General features: G+C 32.7%; 1 protein-coding gene across 1 annotated transcript; it reads left to right on the top strand.

Annotated features, from left to right (window-relative positions):
* Positions 1-12,127: 12,127 nt before the first annotated feature.
* Positions 12,128-14,139, top strand: LOC142620869 (uncharacterized). The gene is made up of 2 exons (XM_075794170.1): positions 12,128-12,215; positions 12,376-14,139. Exon 2 carries the CDS (start codon positions 12,376-12,378, stop codon positions 14,029-14,031), a length of 1,656 nt encoding a protein of 551 aa, XP_075650285.1. The 5' UTR covers positions 12,128-12,215; the 3' UTR covers positions 14,032-14,139.
* The last annotated feature ends 2,536 nt before the right edge of the window (positions 14,140-16,675 follow it).

A 16,675-nucleotide genomic window follows, 5' to 3' on the forward strand; every position in this document is an offset into this window, starting at 1 on the left:
AAGATGAAGGGAAAGATGAAGAATGATATTAATGTAGAGGGTAGTGAGGAGATGAGAAGGTGAGGGAAGGAGAAAGGTTGGAGAATTAGTGGGGAGATGAAAATGTATGGGAGGGAGAAAGGTTGGAGAAGTATAAATTTGAAATAAAATAAATTAAAATAATTATAAGAAAATGGAAAGAAAAAAATAATGATGTGGACGCTGACGTGGCTCAACATGAGCGCAACAGCATCAAACGCTACGCTTTAACTTTTAGTAATATATAGATTTAATCATTTATAACACAATAGGATAACATTTAACAATCAAAGAGAGGAAAAAAAAAAACCACAACGGTTAAAAAAAAATTGAATCGCATTAACCCAAAGTAGATCAAAGAATATAAAAAATTATCAACCTAAAGTGAAGATGCAAGAAAAATAAAAAATAAAAATCCACCCAAAACTTGAGTGTGTGTGTGTGTGTGTGAGAGAGAGAGAGAGAGAGAGAGAGATGACCTTTTTTTTATAAGGGAAAACTATGCATAGAATTAAATAAATAGTGACAAATTTATAGTAAGAGAGTGTGAATAAAAAGAGACAAAAATAGAGGAAGTGAAGGGAAAAATGAAGAATGATATTAATGTAGAGAGTAGTGGGGAGATGAAAAGGTGAGGGAATGAGAAATGTTGGAGAAGTAGTGGGGAGATGAAAATGTATGGGAGGGAGAAAGGTTGGAGAAGTATAAATTTGAAATAAAAAAATAAAAAAATAATTATAAGAAAATGGAAAGAAAAAAATAATGATGTGGACGCTGACGTGGCTCAACGTGAGTGCAACAGCATTGAACGCTACGCTTAAGCTTTTAGTAATATATAGATAGATATAGATTTGAAATAAAAAATATTAAAATAATTATAAGAAAATGGAAAGAAAAAAATAATGACGTGGACGCTGACGTGGCTCAACGTGAGCATAGCAGCATTGAACGCTACGCTTCAGCTTTTAGTAATATATAGATATAGATTTGAAATAAAAAAATATTAAAATAATTATAAGAAAATGGAAAGAAAAAAATAATGACGTAGACGCTGACATGGCTCAACGTGAGCGCAGCAGCATTAAACACTACGTTTCAGCTTTTAGTAATATATAGATATAGACTAGACTTAGTGCACGTAATTTCTAGTGTGAGAAATTCGTCAAATGACAATGCAATAGTTATTTTCAATGATAATATGATTTTTTTTTTGACTTAAAAGGCAAAGATAATATGAATTTTCAGTTTTTTTTATGTTTAATGGTACAATATTTAGAACGGGAAGTTGACCCTCAATGTGGAACATTGATTTAGGGATGATGAACGATAGTGGAACTATATCTTGTTCTTTGTAGCCTTGTAGGACTATATCTCTCTCTTTTCTGTTTCTATGCAATTTAGACTGCATTCATTTTTCTTGAGCTCATATTAAATTGTCCATCTCTCTTTTTTTTTTTTCTTTTTTCTTTTTTTGCATTAGGTGGGAGCCTAATATTTTGATTAACAAGTGCCCTTACTCTTTTATTACTGGCATATTTTTTTCTTCATAGAGATTTTCATTTCTGTGAAAAATGAAATTTTGAGTAACATATTTGTAATATGTTAGCAAACACACTCTGTCCCTAAACTGTGTTTTTACGAATGTTTTGAGGCAATTTCTTCGTTTGCAGTAGTAAGAATGAGATTATGGTATATATTTTTTTATGTGCTAGAATTTCCCAACTTACTTGACCAATGGTCTATTTTACACTGACCTTATTGGCACATTGTTTGGATACAAAAATAAATACTGTCACAAAAAAGTGAATTCAATCGATGTTTTGATCTGTGATTGAAAAACTAGTAAATTGGGCATTTGTGTTAAGAATTTTGATGATAAGAAGAAGAAATGCATTGAATTGATTAAGAAATAGGATGAAATGGATTGCTATTGATCTTATCATTTGTAGGTAAATAATTAGTTAGTTTTCATAAAACTAACTTATTGAACTATTTTTGGTTTAATAATCCATTAAACATACGGAAATAACCAGAAATTCATGAAAAATTTCCTAAGGCAAATTTGGACCAAGGAAAGTAGTTGAAAAAGAGGAAATTCTAAGAATAAGCCCCTGATTTCCTGAAATGCATATGGAAATGCACTTTGTCACTTAGTTGAAATGCCGATGAGGGCCAAAATGGTCATATACCGCTGTTTGAGAAAATATGTATAGATCTATGGAACTTGGGTACTATGAAAAACTCGATTTTCACAAAATCGAGTTTCAAAAAAGTTGTAAATTGTTAAATATTTCGCAAACAGTGGTAGATTGCAAAATATTTTCAAAAAAAGTGGTATTTGGCCATTTTAGCCTGCCAATGAGTGTGAAATATTTTGTGGACAAGTTTAATACATAGGAATGTTTTTATTATTATTATTATTATTATTTTGTGGCCTGCCGACGAGTGTGAAAGATTTTGTGGACAAGTTTATTTTATTATTTTGTTAAATATTATTATTATGAGTTTTTACAACTTTACATGATTTAATTACTTGTATGTTTTGGAGAGGAAATGAGGAATGGTATTAGGTTCTAGTTAGCTCAACTTTTAAAGTTGCTTAAATAAGAGATTTGGGTTAGAATTCTACCTATATGAGGGAAAAAAAGCTATTCGCCTGACAATAGAGAGGAAACTTGATTGGGCAGATGTTGTCTATAAAAAAAATAAGGAATGGTACTTAGACATGGTGGTTTATGATGTGCTAGCCAATGGGGTGGGTTTAGTTCAAATGGGGTCTTGGTTTTTTAATAATGGGATGGAGGGTGAGGTTATGGATTCAAGACTAGTAGATGCATGTGTAACTTACCAATAGACTAGAGAATTGTTATGGGTTTATGATGTTTTATGTTATTGCTTGGGGATTGTAAGAGTTGGGATAGAGACTCAAAGTCATATTTTAAAAAATTGTTATGGGACCTAAGTAGATAGAGAGAGAGAGGCCTCCATTCACTTCAAGCTTTATTTACGGATGGGGACTGCTTGATTTGAGAATCTAATTTATAGTTCGTGTGGGGGCAAAAGGTCCAGGGCTTGCTCTTGGGCCTTGGGCTTGATCCGAGGGTATTAACTTGTCCGAGGAGGGTTTGGTGGCAGTAACGATACCGAACTTAAAAGCCCATAAGCAAATTGTTGCAAAAGAGGCTGTTGGAAATAGTCTGAGGAGGGGCAACTCCTCAGCTAAGTGAAGTGAAGGTCAGATAGTACGTCATGGTGATAAGAATGATATTCTAGAAGGTCCTATGGATGAAGATGTGTTCCACAAGGGCATAGAGAGGAAGAATGAATGGGAAATATCTTAGAGAAAACTGCTACCATCGCATTAAAGACTCTGCACCTACCTCTCTGGCTGCATTAATGAGGAAATGACAACTGAATAGTGGTGATCAGCCTTACAGCTAATGTTTGAAGACTTCAAGAGGGCAGTGGATGAGACAAGTATTTTGATTAGTGATCTGATCCATACGTGGAAGATGGAGGGAAGAAGGAGGATGATATAAAAGGAAAAGAAAAGCATTCAAGAGGGGGGATTGGAGAAGAATAGAAAAAACACTGTACATACCACCACCCTTAATTGTAATCTATTTGTGGAATAAGGAAATATAATACAAATTGTCCTCGACTTGCGTTCGAGAAGAAATTTTGTTACATAAAAAATTTTATTGCAGGTGACTTGGTAATCTAGGCCATCATTGTAGCTATCTAGCATCCCTAGAACTTAGATTTCAAGCACACTCTCTACAAATTTCATTGTATTGGGCTTTTTGGGCCTGTTCCCTTCACATTATTGGGTTTGGGTGCAAATTGTGACCTTACAGTTAGCATAAGAAAAAAAATTTCACTTTAATTTTTGAGGATTTTTTCCCTAGTTTAGTGTTAAAATATAGGCTAGTACTAATAAATATTGGGTTTTGTTTTTCTGAAGGAGAATCTAGGTTCTAATCACAACAGAAGCGAAATGTGATTTGATGATTACCTTTTTTCCATTATAGGTACTTTGTCAAATTGCCTGAGAATGATAGTGGAATTTCTGTTGGAGCATTTTAATATTATATAATTAAAATTGATTTATTTTATAACATAAATGTAAAGATGGAAGAGTTAATATGAAAGATGAAAAATTAGTGAAAATATTTAATCCCACGTTAAAAAGGAAAGAGATTATTTTATTCCTTTTACTTGTGGTAATTGATGGGCTAATATAAATTGATTAAGATATTGGGGTAGATACGTGCGCAAGGGGGAGGAATGAAAGCTCCTATGAAAATGAGGTGTGTTCTTAAGTTGATTTTCTAGGACCTACCTTCTCTTTGTTTATCTGATTTTCCATTTTGAGTTCTTTCCTCCACCCCTTGTGGGGAAGGAGAGGCTCAATGGTTCAAAGACCATTTTGTACAGCAGGTTAGTCAACATAGTGGCAGAATTTAACAATGCATGAAACTAAGCTTTATAAATCTGGACAAATAGATTGTTTCATGTTCATGGTAGGTATGTGGATCAATAGTGGCATGAGGTAGTGATAGTGTGGTCATAGTCCCACTGAAGATATGTGCAAAAGAGAAAAATCTGAAAGCTTGTCTTTGGGGTTATGATGCCAAACAGTAACACAGATCCACATTTGGTAGCGATTTAATTGTTGTTCAGGGGTGTCTGAGCTAGTTCCTGAGGATGTAATAATACTCATCATAATTGTTGTTAGTTATTTATTATCTGGGGAAGGCCCACTAAAAAGAGTACTTTAAGAAACTGGATAAGGGAAGAATTTGATGCTTTAAAGTTTTGAGCCTAAGAGTTGGTGCTTTGCTCTATGTTGGTGGCAATCCTTTTGAATCCACCAAGCACAAAGAGACATACTTGACAAGACTTGGGACATGTTGGAACTTTGAAATGAAAGAGGGAGAGAATTATTTATCTGTTCCTATGAGTCACCTCAGGGATGATATGATGATCAATTGGGTGGTTGTTTTCTTCTCCCTAGATTTTACAGTTGGCCAAATTTTACCCCTTTTCACACACTAGGTCGTTCAAATCCTTAAAGATTACTTGCTCACACTAACTATTTCTCTAAACATCTTTTCACACTAAAATCTCATCTTGAGCAAGGTTAGAGCCCACAATCAGATATAGACTTTTTAAAAAAATAAAAAATTTATTTTTGAACTTGGTTTGTTTGAATTACTGCTGGAGAAACTCTTGAAGTTTGTCGGAGATAAAAGTTATGATTTTTTTTTTTTTTTTTGTGACTTCTTGGTTGTTTAATCAGTAATAATGCTTCATTGAAAGATGAAAATTTTAAATTTGGGAGTTGGATTGTCCTGTCATATAACCTCCACAAATATATTTGCTTTTTCCATAATTCTGTGGGAAGACTATCCAAACAATTTTTTAGCTTCTCTACTGGGATGATTTGGCTAGACATCGACCTTATGAAGCTTTGGTTTAAAACAGGAAGCATTTGGATTTGGCATTGGTTTAAATCTAAGCACTGGATTTGGTTAAAAGACCTCTACACAAATCTTCAGTACCCTGTATGAATACCTCAAGAAACACAACCAGCAAGCCTGACTTGCTCTCCATTAATGTCTTTTACTTCTCTGAATGTTTCAGTTTTTTTCCCAAACTCAGTTACTTTGAATTTTGTTTCATCTCCGTCTTTCTTTTCTGTCTTTTTGGTGTGTGTCCTCTTGATTGGATCTTGGTTGTTAGTAAGATCCAGTCAATTTAAACTACTGTCATTCAACTCACTATCATCACTTATCTTAACTTGGATCATCTTTCTGATTTTAGGTCCTTTTACTGCTTGTGCTGGAACATCTTATGTTAGTATTTCTTTTCTTTCTTTTCAAAATTTTCCCTAATCACTTGGAGGCATTATTCTTATATTTAGGGATTTCTTTAAAATTTTGAATAAATATTTGTTTTAGTATTGTTTGGAATTGATGATAGTTGTCTGTTTGGTGCTGTTATTTTATTCCTTTAGTTTGTGCATAAACAACATAATATGATTTGAGTAATGCCGTTGTATGATTAGCAAACGCACTTAGTCCATTTGGAACTGTCTTTCTGAAAATGTTCCTAGGTAATTTCCTTGTTTGTGATGTTAATGAAATTCTGTTAGAGATTCTATACTTTAATTTCCCAGCCTATCGACCAATGGTCTATTAAACCATTGTAATTGTTTGGTATTGTGGTCATAATATTATTTTCAGAACAAGATATGATGAGCTATGGAATTAGTGTAAATAAATATGATAAATCTCACCAAATGAACTTTAGCTCAAATGAGTGACCTCCTTCCTTTATAAAGACTGAGGTTGAGAAGGATGACATCATGAGTTCAGACACGTGCATATGTGCATATTTATATGTGTGAGAGATTAATCTGTTACCCATGGAAATACCCAGTTTGTCTCCTAGACATAGTTTCATGATTAGTGACCCAAAAAGACATGCAATGCAAGCAAAAGTGCAAAACACCAAGTTTGCCTTAACGGTTATTTGCCAATGTAATTTGTTCAACCTTGTTGGGCAATCTCTTGTTAAACCAATCATTTTACAAAGCAAGGTTTTGGACTAGATTTAAGGTAACAAAGTAATGGCCTGTTTGGATGGAGGGAAAATGAGGGGGAATGGAGGGAAGTATAGTAGAGTTGTTTAAAAATAAGTTAATTTTGTGAATTGTTATGCAATTCCTTTATCAATTGAGGATATGAAAGATATGAATTTTACTTTTTTTTTTTGTAAGATATTCGGAGGTTGCAATCATTGAATTGAATGATAGGAACATTGCAGTCCCCACGTCAACTGATTGATTGGCCAAAACTAAAGTAGGATGAAAATGAAAGTTAATAATGGAAAAATGACTGCTAAAATGAAGACAAAATTGCTAAAAGGAGAAAAAGAAATGCAAATAAATAATCAAAAGTGTTTGGCCATTGCCCACCGCTTTTGCTTTATCCCCTTATGAAGGCTATAATAATGTGGTAAGTTTCAGTTAATTTAATTGGTAAAATCTCTGATAATTAAGTAAGAGATTTCAGGTTCAATCTCTACTTACACCGAAATCCGATTGGTATCTTGGTCTGATACTAAAGAATTATCATTAAAAGCGGACGTCATAAGTTGACACTCTCTCTAAAAAAAGAGTTATAATGCTGTGATGAGAATTGTGAGAATCCTATTGAGCCATGACCATTCTTGTATTTCCTAGCTTAGGTAGGACCATTTCTATCACCCATGATTTTTTTGTCGGGCTCCTCTTGCATTATCCAAATATTTTTTTCTATTATAACATAGTGAAGTACCAACAATAATTTTAACTATTTTTATTTTTACACAAAGAGTACACATTTAAAAATCTTTTTATATTGTTTTTTTAAATTTTTTTTTTATCAAGCATTAACAAATGAAGTGGAGATTCATTTAAAAATAAAAGTGACAAAGGGGAAATTAGGCTAAAGAATTTAAAAATCCATGGAGACCTAAATTTGCAAACAACTGCAAAATAATGAAGATAATAATTTTTTAAAAAAAAAATATGAAGTATCCATTGATCATGATTTATATACTTTGCAAAGAATGTGACATAACTTGCATACACGTGTGAATATGAAAATGCTATGCAATTAGGATGCATCAAGAAACCGAGTATGTTGGGTGACAATTATAAGGACCCTTTTGCTTTTATGTAATCTCATTAAACTTACACAGTTCAAATTCAACAAAGAATTTGAAGTAACTTCTAACATCCATGTCGTTGGATTATAATTGTCTTTAAGAGCGGGCACCCCAGGGATACTTTACAAAAATTATTCTTCATTTATTAGTGATTAATATAAGATTATATATATATATATATATATATATATATATATATATATATATATATATATATACTTTTTTAGCATATGATTTTTCATTATACATGGATCATGCAAATTGATTATGAGATTCTGTATTCGAAATCTCTAAAAAAAAAAGAAGCATGGGTCACTTTTAAAAGATTCTTCATTTTAATACATAATGTGTATTAGACATAAGACTATATACACCTAAAAAATAGCCAGATACTAAAAAAGAAGAACTTTATTAATATCATACTAAAATAAATAAGGTTGATGTTATGACAATGAGAAAAAGTATGGAAAGTGGAAACACGAGAAAAAAAAACTTCGTAAGAAAGTTCGAGAATTGCTATTTAATTCCCTTGTTAATTGTTGTTTAGCATGATTCACGTAGCATATCAAAAAAAAAAAAAAAGCGTGATTGACGTAGTCCAGCTGGTTGCCATTCTTGGATTGAATGATTAGGAACTTTGCAGTTCCCTTTATTATGTGATTGGCCAAACTAAAAGCAACATGATTGATAATTTGATGGCCAATGAATGAAAGGTAATAATGGAAAAGGTGAATGGGAAAATGAAAACAATCGATTGAAGAGGACAAAAAAACGTGATTTTTCCATAGTGTTTCAAATAAGAGAATCAATAGAATTATAGAAACAAAAAGCAAAGGTGATCACGTGGGCTTGGCCATTGCCTACTGGTTATTGCCTGCCACTTTTGCATTATCCCACTATTGCCATGTTGAGAATCAAAAGTCTTTTTTTGAGATAGAATCTGAAATCATCAAAGATGATAAGCGCAAATTATTGTTTGCAAGTCAAAAAAGTTAAACTTCTAAAGTCTTTTTTTTAAAATATAGAATTTGAAGTCATCAAAGATGATAAGAGCATATTATTGTTTTCTTGGCAAAAAAGTTTGACTCCAAACCGGCTAGGAGTTATCTTGCTACAACTTATTATGTGATGATTAAAAATATTATATTTATGTATAGTTTTAGTCACATAATTTTTTAAATGAGACATATAACTTATTTAAGTAATATATATGTAATACACATGCATATGGATAGTTTTATAAATGATCACATAATGAGTTATTCAACAAAAAAAAAAGTCACATAATGAGTTAAAAATAATAATTCTAATCCAGTTTGAAGTCAAACATTTTCCTTTCATCATCATTCTGTATAACGAGGGGAGAAAGGCTAACAGATAATTCATATTACATTTTTAAAGATGTTACGTCTTTTAAAGGGAAAAAAAAAGAAGCTTATAAAGTAATACAAAAATTACGGCAAAGTTTACCTCTTAATCAGTTTGAAAGAATATCCCTCAACCGACTATGTGTCAATTTATAATTTATAACATTATCCATGTATATTATTTAAATAATTCACATAACTCATTAAAAAATTCATGCAACTAAAAGTTTAAAAGTATACATGGATGGTATTTTCAACCATTACACAGAGGTGAGAGAGATTCCTCCAAACTAGTTTGAAGACAAATTATCGGAGCACTACACAAACTTTTTCCATAAAAGAATAAAGCATACAATTAAGTGGATTAAAGCCTTTTCTACTTTACTTTGAAATTTAAAAAAAAAATTACATTTGATTATGTATTTTTTTTAAAAGTAAAAGCTAGAAAACATTTGTTTATGTGTACATGATGTAACATTCTAAGACCGCATTGTCACATTCCACTAATAAATAAGGGTTGATAATTGATAAAATAAAATAAAATAAGTGTTGAAAAATGATGGAAAGTGATTTTAAAGGACATGTGACGTTATATATGTGCAACATAATTTTAATAATGATCATATGTAAAAATCTCAATTTACACTTTCCAATACCAATATGCCACATCAAATTTTTACAAATTAAAAAATAAATATTAATATGTTGGATTATATATTAAGTATATTAATTATTATTATTATGTGAAAATATATGGTTATGTCAAGTGTTCTATTACGTTCTTCTTAAGCCAAATTCATAGAATTTAGTATTGGGTTGTATGATATGTATTAGGAAATATTTAACGACTATTTCGTTTCATGCCCATATTATCGTAAAACTTATAGTATTTATTATTTTTTTCAATAGTTTTTATTTTCAATGCTACAACCACAAATTATTTTATAATATTTTTACAAACTGTTGTTGCGTCCAAATTTTTATTGATTCTTATTAGGTACTCTTTTAAATCTCTGCAAGTTGTTGTGGAATTGAAGTTCTATATTTTTTAGGAAAACTCAAGTGTTTCAAGCTTGAGTGATGGTATGATGGTATTTTATGTTCTGGCTATAAAACCATGAGTCGTTTTGTGCACTTTCTGTTTACAAATGGAATGTTTGAGCGAATTCATAGTGTCAAGGTTCAAACACAAAAACGAGAACAACACATAGGAAATCAAATCTATGCTCGCTGGGTAAAAGTCGTCATGCCAAAGAGCAGTAGATATATCTTTTGCTTCAACCTTCAACTTTGCAAGGTCCAGTCAATTTTTTTGACTCAAGATATGTAGGTAGGTGTTTTCTGAGGTTCGATATCTACTGCATATCTTGAGTCAAAAAAATTGACTGGACCTTGCAAAGTTGAAGGTTGAAGCAAAAGATAAATGTTTTGCTCTCCAATACTGAATTCTTCCTACAATCTCATGAAAAAAGGGTTTACACTTGTGCATGGTTAATCTTCCAAGGATCAAAGGCATTCTCAGATATCATTATCTTTGAGAATAAGTATCTTAGTTTTCCCATTAACATCTCAGCATAGAACATCTTACTCTTTTCGTTATTTATATGTAGGCCATACATTTCTTTTTTAAAAATCCTACTCCTTAAAAACTTCATGAAATGAATTGAAACTGATCTAGGTTGTTACCAATCTAATGATAATAACAATAAATTTGAAGGAATAAATATATAAAATAAAAAAAACGCTAATCCTCTTACAACTCTTACCGTCACCAATGTTTTGGAACATTAATTACAACTTATTATCTTGGCAAATTGTTTAATGAATGTATATATAAGTTTTATCTCCCAGGATTTGTCAAAACAAAAATATATAGTTTCTTCTTCCAGGAAGGAGAGGGCCGAGAGGCCAATGTTGCTTTGGATTTTGTACTTCATTTGCTTAAAGTGAAGAAGAAAATGACTAAAAGCCAATAAACTATGTGAGTCTGGATTAGTGGTTTTTATTTATTTATTTTATATAATTTATTTATTTATGTATAACCATATTTTTCCAACTTTCAATAAAGATAAACCAAGTACACAAAAGCAAACAAACTATAGAAACTTAAGGCTATTAAAACAATTTGATGGGTCTAGTTGATCTTTAGTGTCCGTTTCCAAATATAGTTTTTTTTATAGCCTATTTGCATAGTATTTATCAGAAGATATAGTTTTTGGTAACTTTTTATGTTAAATGTGTGACAAAAAGCTAAAAATTAGCCTTATTTTCAAAAAAACTAGTTTTGCTATTTTGTTTCAAAAAGAAAAGGTGAGATAAAAAGCAAAAACCTAAAAGTTAAAAATTAAAATTTTTTGGCTAAACATACACCTAACATGAAAGACTTATTTAACACCAATTATGATTTACCACCACCACAAATTGTGAAAAAAAAAAAATTGACTTTAATTGGATTGAATACTGGTAATAAAAATATGCTTGCTCATTTGGTATAATTATTTCCAATTGGTTGATTTTATATAAAAAAATAATAAAATGAATAAAAATACAACTATACGTATAAAAAAATGAAAATTAAAAAAAAAATTATATATAAGAAAAGCCCAATAAAATCAAGTCTTTCTTGGGCCTTTCTTTGGGCCTAGGGCTAAAACAAAACCAGGCCATGCCGAAATGACAAAAACACCCCTTCTAAATCCTCAACTCTCCGACTAATTATAAGTTAGTTGTAGAATGAAACTACGTCCTCTCATATTAAAATTTAGGGCGGTGTCTAGCAATATTTCCCGCCCTAATAATTAAGTTTAGCTTAAACTAAATAATTTTCCTTTTCCTTACCCTACCAATCCAATTCAATCCGATCCAATCAAATCCAATCCAAAATCCTAATTTTTGGTTCCCTATCCTCTCTCTATATAAATACCTCCCTATAAAAAAAAGGAGGAACACGAACACACACAAAAGCAGCAGTTCCACGATCTAGAAAAGCAAGTTACTTACAGCATCTTCAAACTTTGGGTGTTGATTTTAGCAAATCAGCTAGCCGCGGAGATCATTGAAGACTTTTTCATTTTGTGAGGAGAGTTTGACTTGTGCTGCCATAATCTATAAAGGGTATGTGTCCAATCTCCAATTATTTTGATCTATATTTTGATTTGGATCTGGATTTTGGCTACCATCTAGCGTTCTATAAATAAATTCCTTTTTTTATTTTTTATTTTTTTCTAAACAAATTGGGTGTTGTTATATCCTGTTATATGTTGATGTGATATAGATGGAAATTCAACATTTTTGCCACGATGAGCATCCCTTGGTCTTCAATGAAGACAAGGCAGTAGGAAAACTTTGTAGGGGGTGCAGGAAGCCTGTGTTGGGTCCGAGCTACAGCTGTATAAAATGCAAAAAGTACTACCATCATAAATCATGTGCGGAACTACCCCGTGAGTTGCAACATCCCTTGCACCCAAAACATCCTCTTATTCTCTTTGACGAATCGAAATTTTATGAAGACAAAGAATATAGCAAATGCGAAGTTTGCAAAGAAAATCGTTGGGAATACAGTTATGGATGTTTCCGTTGTAACTTTTACATTCACAGCACATGTGCTTCTTTACGGCTCACCTTAGAATCTGAAGTTCACGACCACCCATTAACTCGCATTTGGAAGTTTATGAAGTTCACTTGCGACCTTTGTGGCAAAGAAGGCAATGTGCCCTTTCTTTGTGCCCAATGCAATTTCTGTATTCATAAAACTTGTGCTTCTTCTTATCTACGCAGAGTCAAAGCTATACGTCACGACCACCCCCTCCATCTCACCTATTCTTCTCGTGAAGTACCTCAATCTGATTCCCCATTTTGTCAACTCTGTGTTCGAAAAGTGGACGCAGACTACGGGTTCTACTATTGTTTGAGTTGCGATTATGTTGCCCACCTTGATTGTGCTGTGGACGAGAGAAATAGGGAGGACATAAATTTGCTTAAACTTACAGATGGGGAGTCCAATGAGCTAGAAAATGAAGATTTAGAGCTGGATGGATCTGTTGACTTGGCAACTTACATAGTCAAAAAAATCAATGTAGGTGAGGATGGAATTGAAATTCCCACAGAAATCAAACACTTCAGTCATGAGCATGATTTAAAGCTTTCTGACGAGGTTGAGAATAACAAAAAATGTGATGGGTGCGTACGAGCCATTCTCCCTCCGTTTTACAGATGTGCCAAGTGCAATTTCTTTCTTCATAAATCTTGTATTGAATTATCTAGAAAAAAGCGACATCCACTTCATGAACATCCACTCACCCTCCTCGCAAAGGCACCTTATAGGAGTAAGTCATTTGGGTGCAATGCTTGTTACCAATCTTGCAATGGCTTAACCTACCATTGTGAGAAATGCGACTTTGATCTTGATGTTCAATGTAGTTTGATCTTGGAAAGCCTTTCCCACAAAGGTCACGAGCATCTTCTTCGCCTCTCCACCACAAGTTATCGTCAGAATTGCAGTAGTTGTGACTCTAAAAGTTTCCAAGTATTACGTTGTATCACTTGTGAATTTGCGCTGGACTTTGAATGTGCTACACTACCGCTAACTACAAGATACAAACAACATGAGCATCCCTTTAAACTTAGCTATGCTGTTGAAGATGACTCCGGTGACTATTATTGTGATATCTGTGAAGAAGAACGAGTCCCAAAGCATTGGTTTTATTATTGTGCAGATTGTAGCTATCCTGCTCATCGTGAATGTATTCTTGGGAAATACCCAAATATTAAGTTTGGAGGTGCTTATTCTTTTGACTTGCACCCACACCCACTCACTATCATTGAGAAAACTAAAGACCACTTTGAATGTCACAAATGTGCTAAGCCTTGCGAAGAGTTTTTCTACCAATGTGCCATGTGTAATTTCAGCATTCACGTATATTGTGTATGAGAATGGTTGATGTAATTTTCATTTTCATTTTCATTTTGTACTACACTTAGTCCACATAACTTTTGGTCCGAGAAATTCGTCAAATGCGAATGCAGTAGTTATTTTTAATGCTCTTTCATGGCATCATGATTCAGATAGGAGATAAATACATTGAACCAACTCATGGTTGTTTGTGTCTGCCTGTACCCTCCCGTGTCCTCATTTCTTAGAAATAAGAAGTGTGTAGATTATAGGATTTTCCAATTTTTTAATGTTTTAGGGTACAATATTTAGAATGGGAAGTTGGCGCTTAGTGCGGAACATTGAGTTCAGTGATGATGAACAATAATGGAGTTTATAGGCAAACTTCAGGTATTTATTATCAATTGTGTAGCACTTCTTTTTCCTCTCTTTTCTGTTTCTATACAATTTAGACTCCATTCATTTTACTTGCTCTCATATTATATTGTCCATCTCTTCTTCTCCTGTATTAGGTGGGTGGCCATTATTTTGAAGAGATAAATGTGCAATTAGATGCAAAACATGAATGCAAAGATTCAACAACATTTCAGGTTATTATATATTTACATGTTTATCAACATCTATTATGTCATTAGTTTTAGTTATTGTTATTATCATTGTTACTATTATTTCTATGAAAGCGCGGTTATCCATGATTAAAAAGTGCCCTTCTCTTATCATATATGGTGAGGTTCTTTTCTTTTGTCTTTTCTCAACATAAATTTTCTACATCGTCACAATAAGAATATTGGCTTGGTATCTTAATTTGACGGCACGCTACATACTTTGTAAATGTTGATTGTTGATTAACTTATCAAAAAAAAAATGTTGACTAGGGAGTAATTATTGTTAATAAATTGGCTGGTTGAGTTATATTGTCTAATTGATTGTACTCCTGGGTAATCTTTAAAGCCTTGCTAGGCGTAGAAGCTACTTCAACTCTTATTTGATAAGTTAAGGGTGTAGTTTAGAAAATGTTAGTGGAACCTTCCTCCTTTGAGCAATGCCATTGTTGCATAGCACTTCCAAATTATCAGGCTTTTGTTACTTGTAATTTTGAAGTTTTTGTTCTATAACATCCACTCTTTATGTCCCTTTTGATCATACTTGTAGAATTTTTTGTTCAATAACAGAGGTTTGCGAGTGTTGTAACTGTAGTATACACTTAAGGCTATGTTATAGCTGTTGGGGTACTTTTGGGGCAGGAAAAGAAAATGAAAGCTGTTTCTTTCACTTGGTCAGGGGTAATAGTGATTTAATCGACAGTTTTTGGCAACCTTGGTGTAGAACAAAGCTATTTTTGATCCTTTCAATGGGCTGCTAAACAAGAAAGGTATAGATATTACTGATTCTGGCAGATAGTATCTCACATTCTGTTTTTTTTTACAACTTTTAAGAGTAAGCTGACATGCAATTCATTGACACAAAATAACATTTTGAGGGAATGGTACTTAGTCATGGTGGTTTAGGATGATATAGCCAATGGGGCTTCTTTCTTACATAACCAGGAGATGGAAGGCAAGATCATGAGACCCAGGGTGGTGTGTGTGTATAAGTATAAGTTACCAATAAACTAAAGAATTGTGGGATTATTGTGTTCTATATCATTGCTTGTGAATTGTAAGAATTGGGTCTGAGTCATATGTTGAAAAAATATTTTGGGACATGAGTAGAGAGAGGCCTACATTCAGTTCAGCTTTATATATAGATGGCAACTGCTTGATCTGAAAACCTAACTTATGGTTAGCACTATGAATTCATTTGACTTCAATGGGTTACCACTATGGCTGCCAATGTTATAAGTCAGAACTATATGAATTCATATCTTCAGCAAGAAAATTTAAACCCCATCCTTTCTGAGATTTCTTACCCTAGTTATGTGTTGGGTTATAGGTTAGCAGTATTAGAGTATTGGAATTTGTTTACTAATGGAGAATCAATTTTCTAATCACAACAGAAGGGAAATGTGATTTGATGATTGCCTTTTCCCCATAATAGGAACCATGTCACATTGCTAAGAGTGAGAGCTGAGTTTCTAATTCTTAATTAGATGATTTTTTTTTTTCTCTTACCTGATTATTGGGTGGTTTTTAAGATTGATATTATAGCGTAAGTCTATTTTGTAGTCTTGCATTTGTGTGAAATGAAAATTTGAAGCATATAAGGAAACTTGAAATATACTTGTGTTGGAAAGCTTTGGGAATATATGCAACATATAGGTAATGATTTTTGTGTTCTATCATGCTAATTTGATGTCCAAGACCCGCAATATTTTTTTTTATTTGTTTGCATTTTATTGAATTTGAGAGGGATCCCGTTAAGTTCTTTCCCCCTGTCCTTGTGATATGTTTTTTTATTGGTTTTCATTTATTTGATTTGAGGGGGGTCCCATTGAGTTCTTTCCCCCTCCCTCAATTTGGTTGAAAGACTAGTTTGCAAAGTAAATTATTCAACATGGTGTCAGGATTTTACAACAAATGAAGCTTATGTAAAGCTGGAAAAAGAGATAATTCACTCACTTGGAATGTAGCTTAGATGCATGTTCATGGTATGTTTGTGGAGCAATAGTGGCATGAGGTGGTGATAATGTGGTCATAGTGGCTGTTACTATGAAGCACAACAGATGAATGAAAAAGGGGAGTTT

This window comes from Castanea sativa, chromosome 12, assembly GCF_040712315.1.
Source record: "Castanea sativa cultivar Marrone di Chiusa Pesio chromosome 12, ASM4071231v1".
Classification (NCBI taxonomy): domain Eukaryota; kingdom Viridiplantae; phylum Streptophyta; class Magnoliopsida; order Fagales; family Fagaceae; genus Castanea; species Castanea sativa.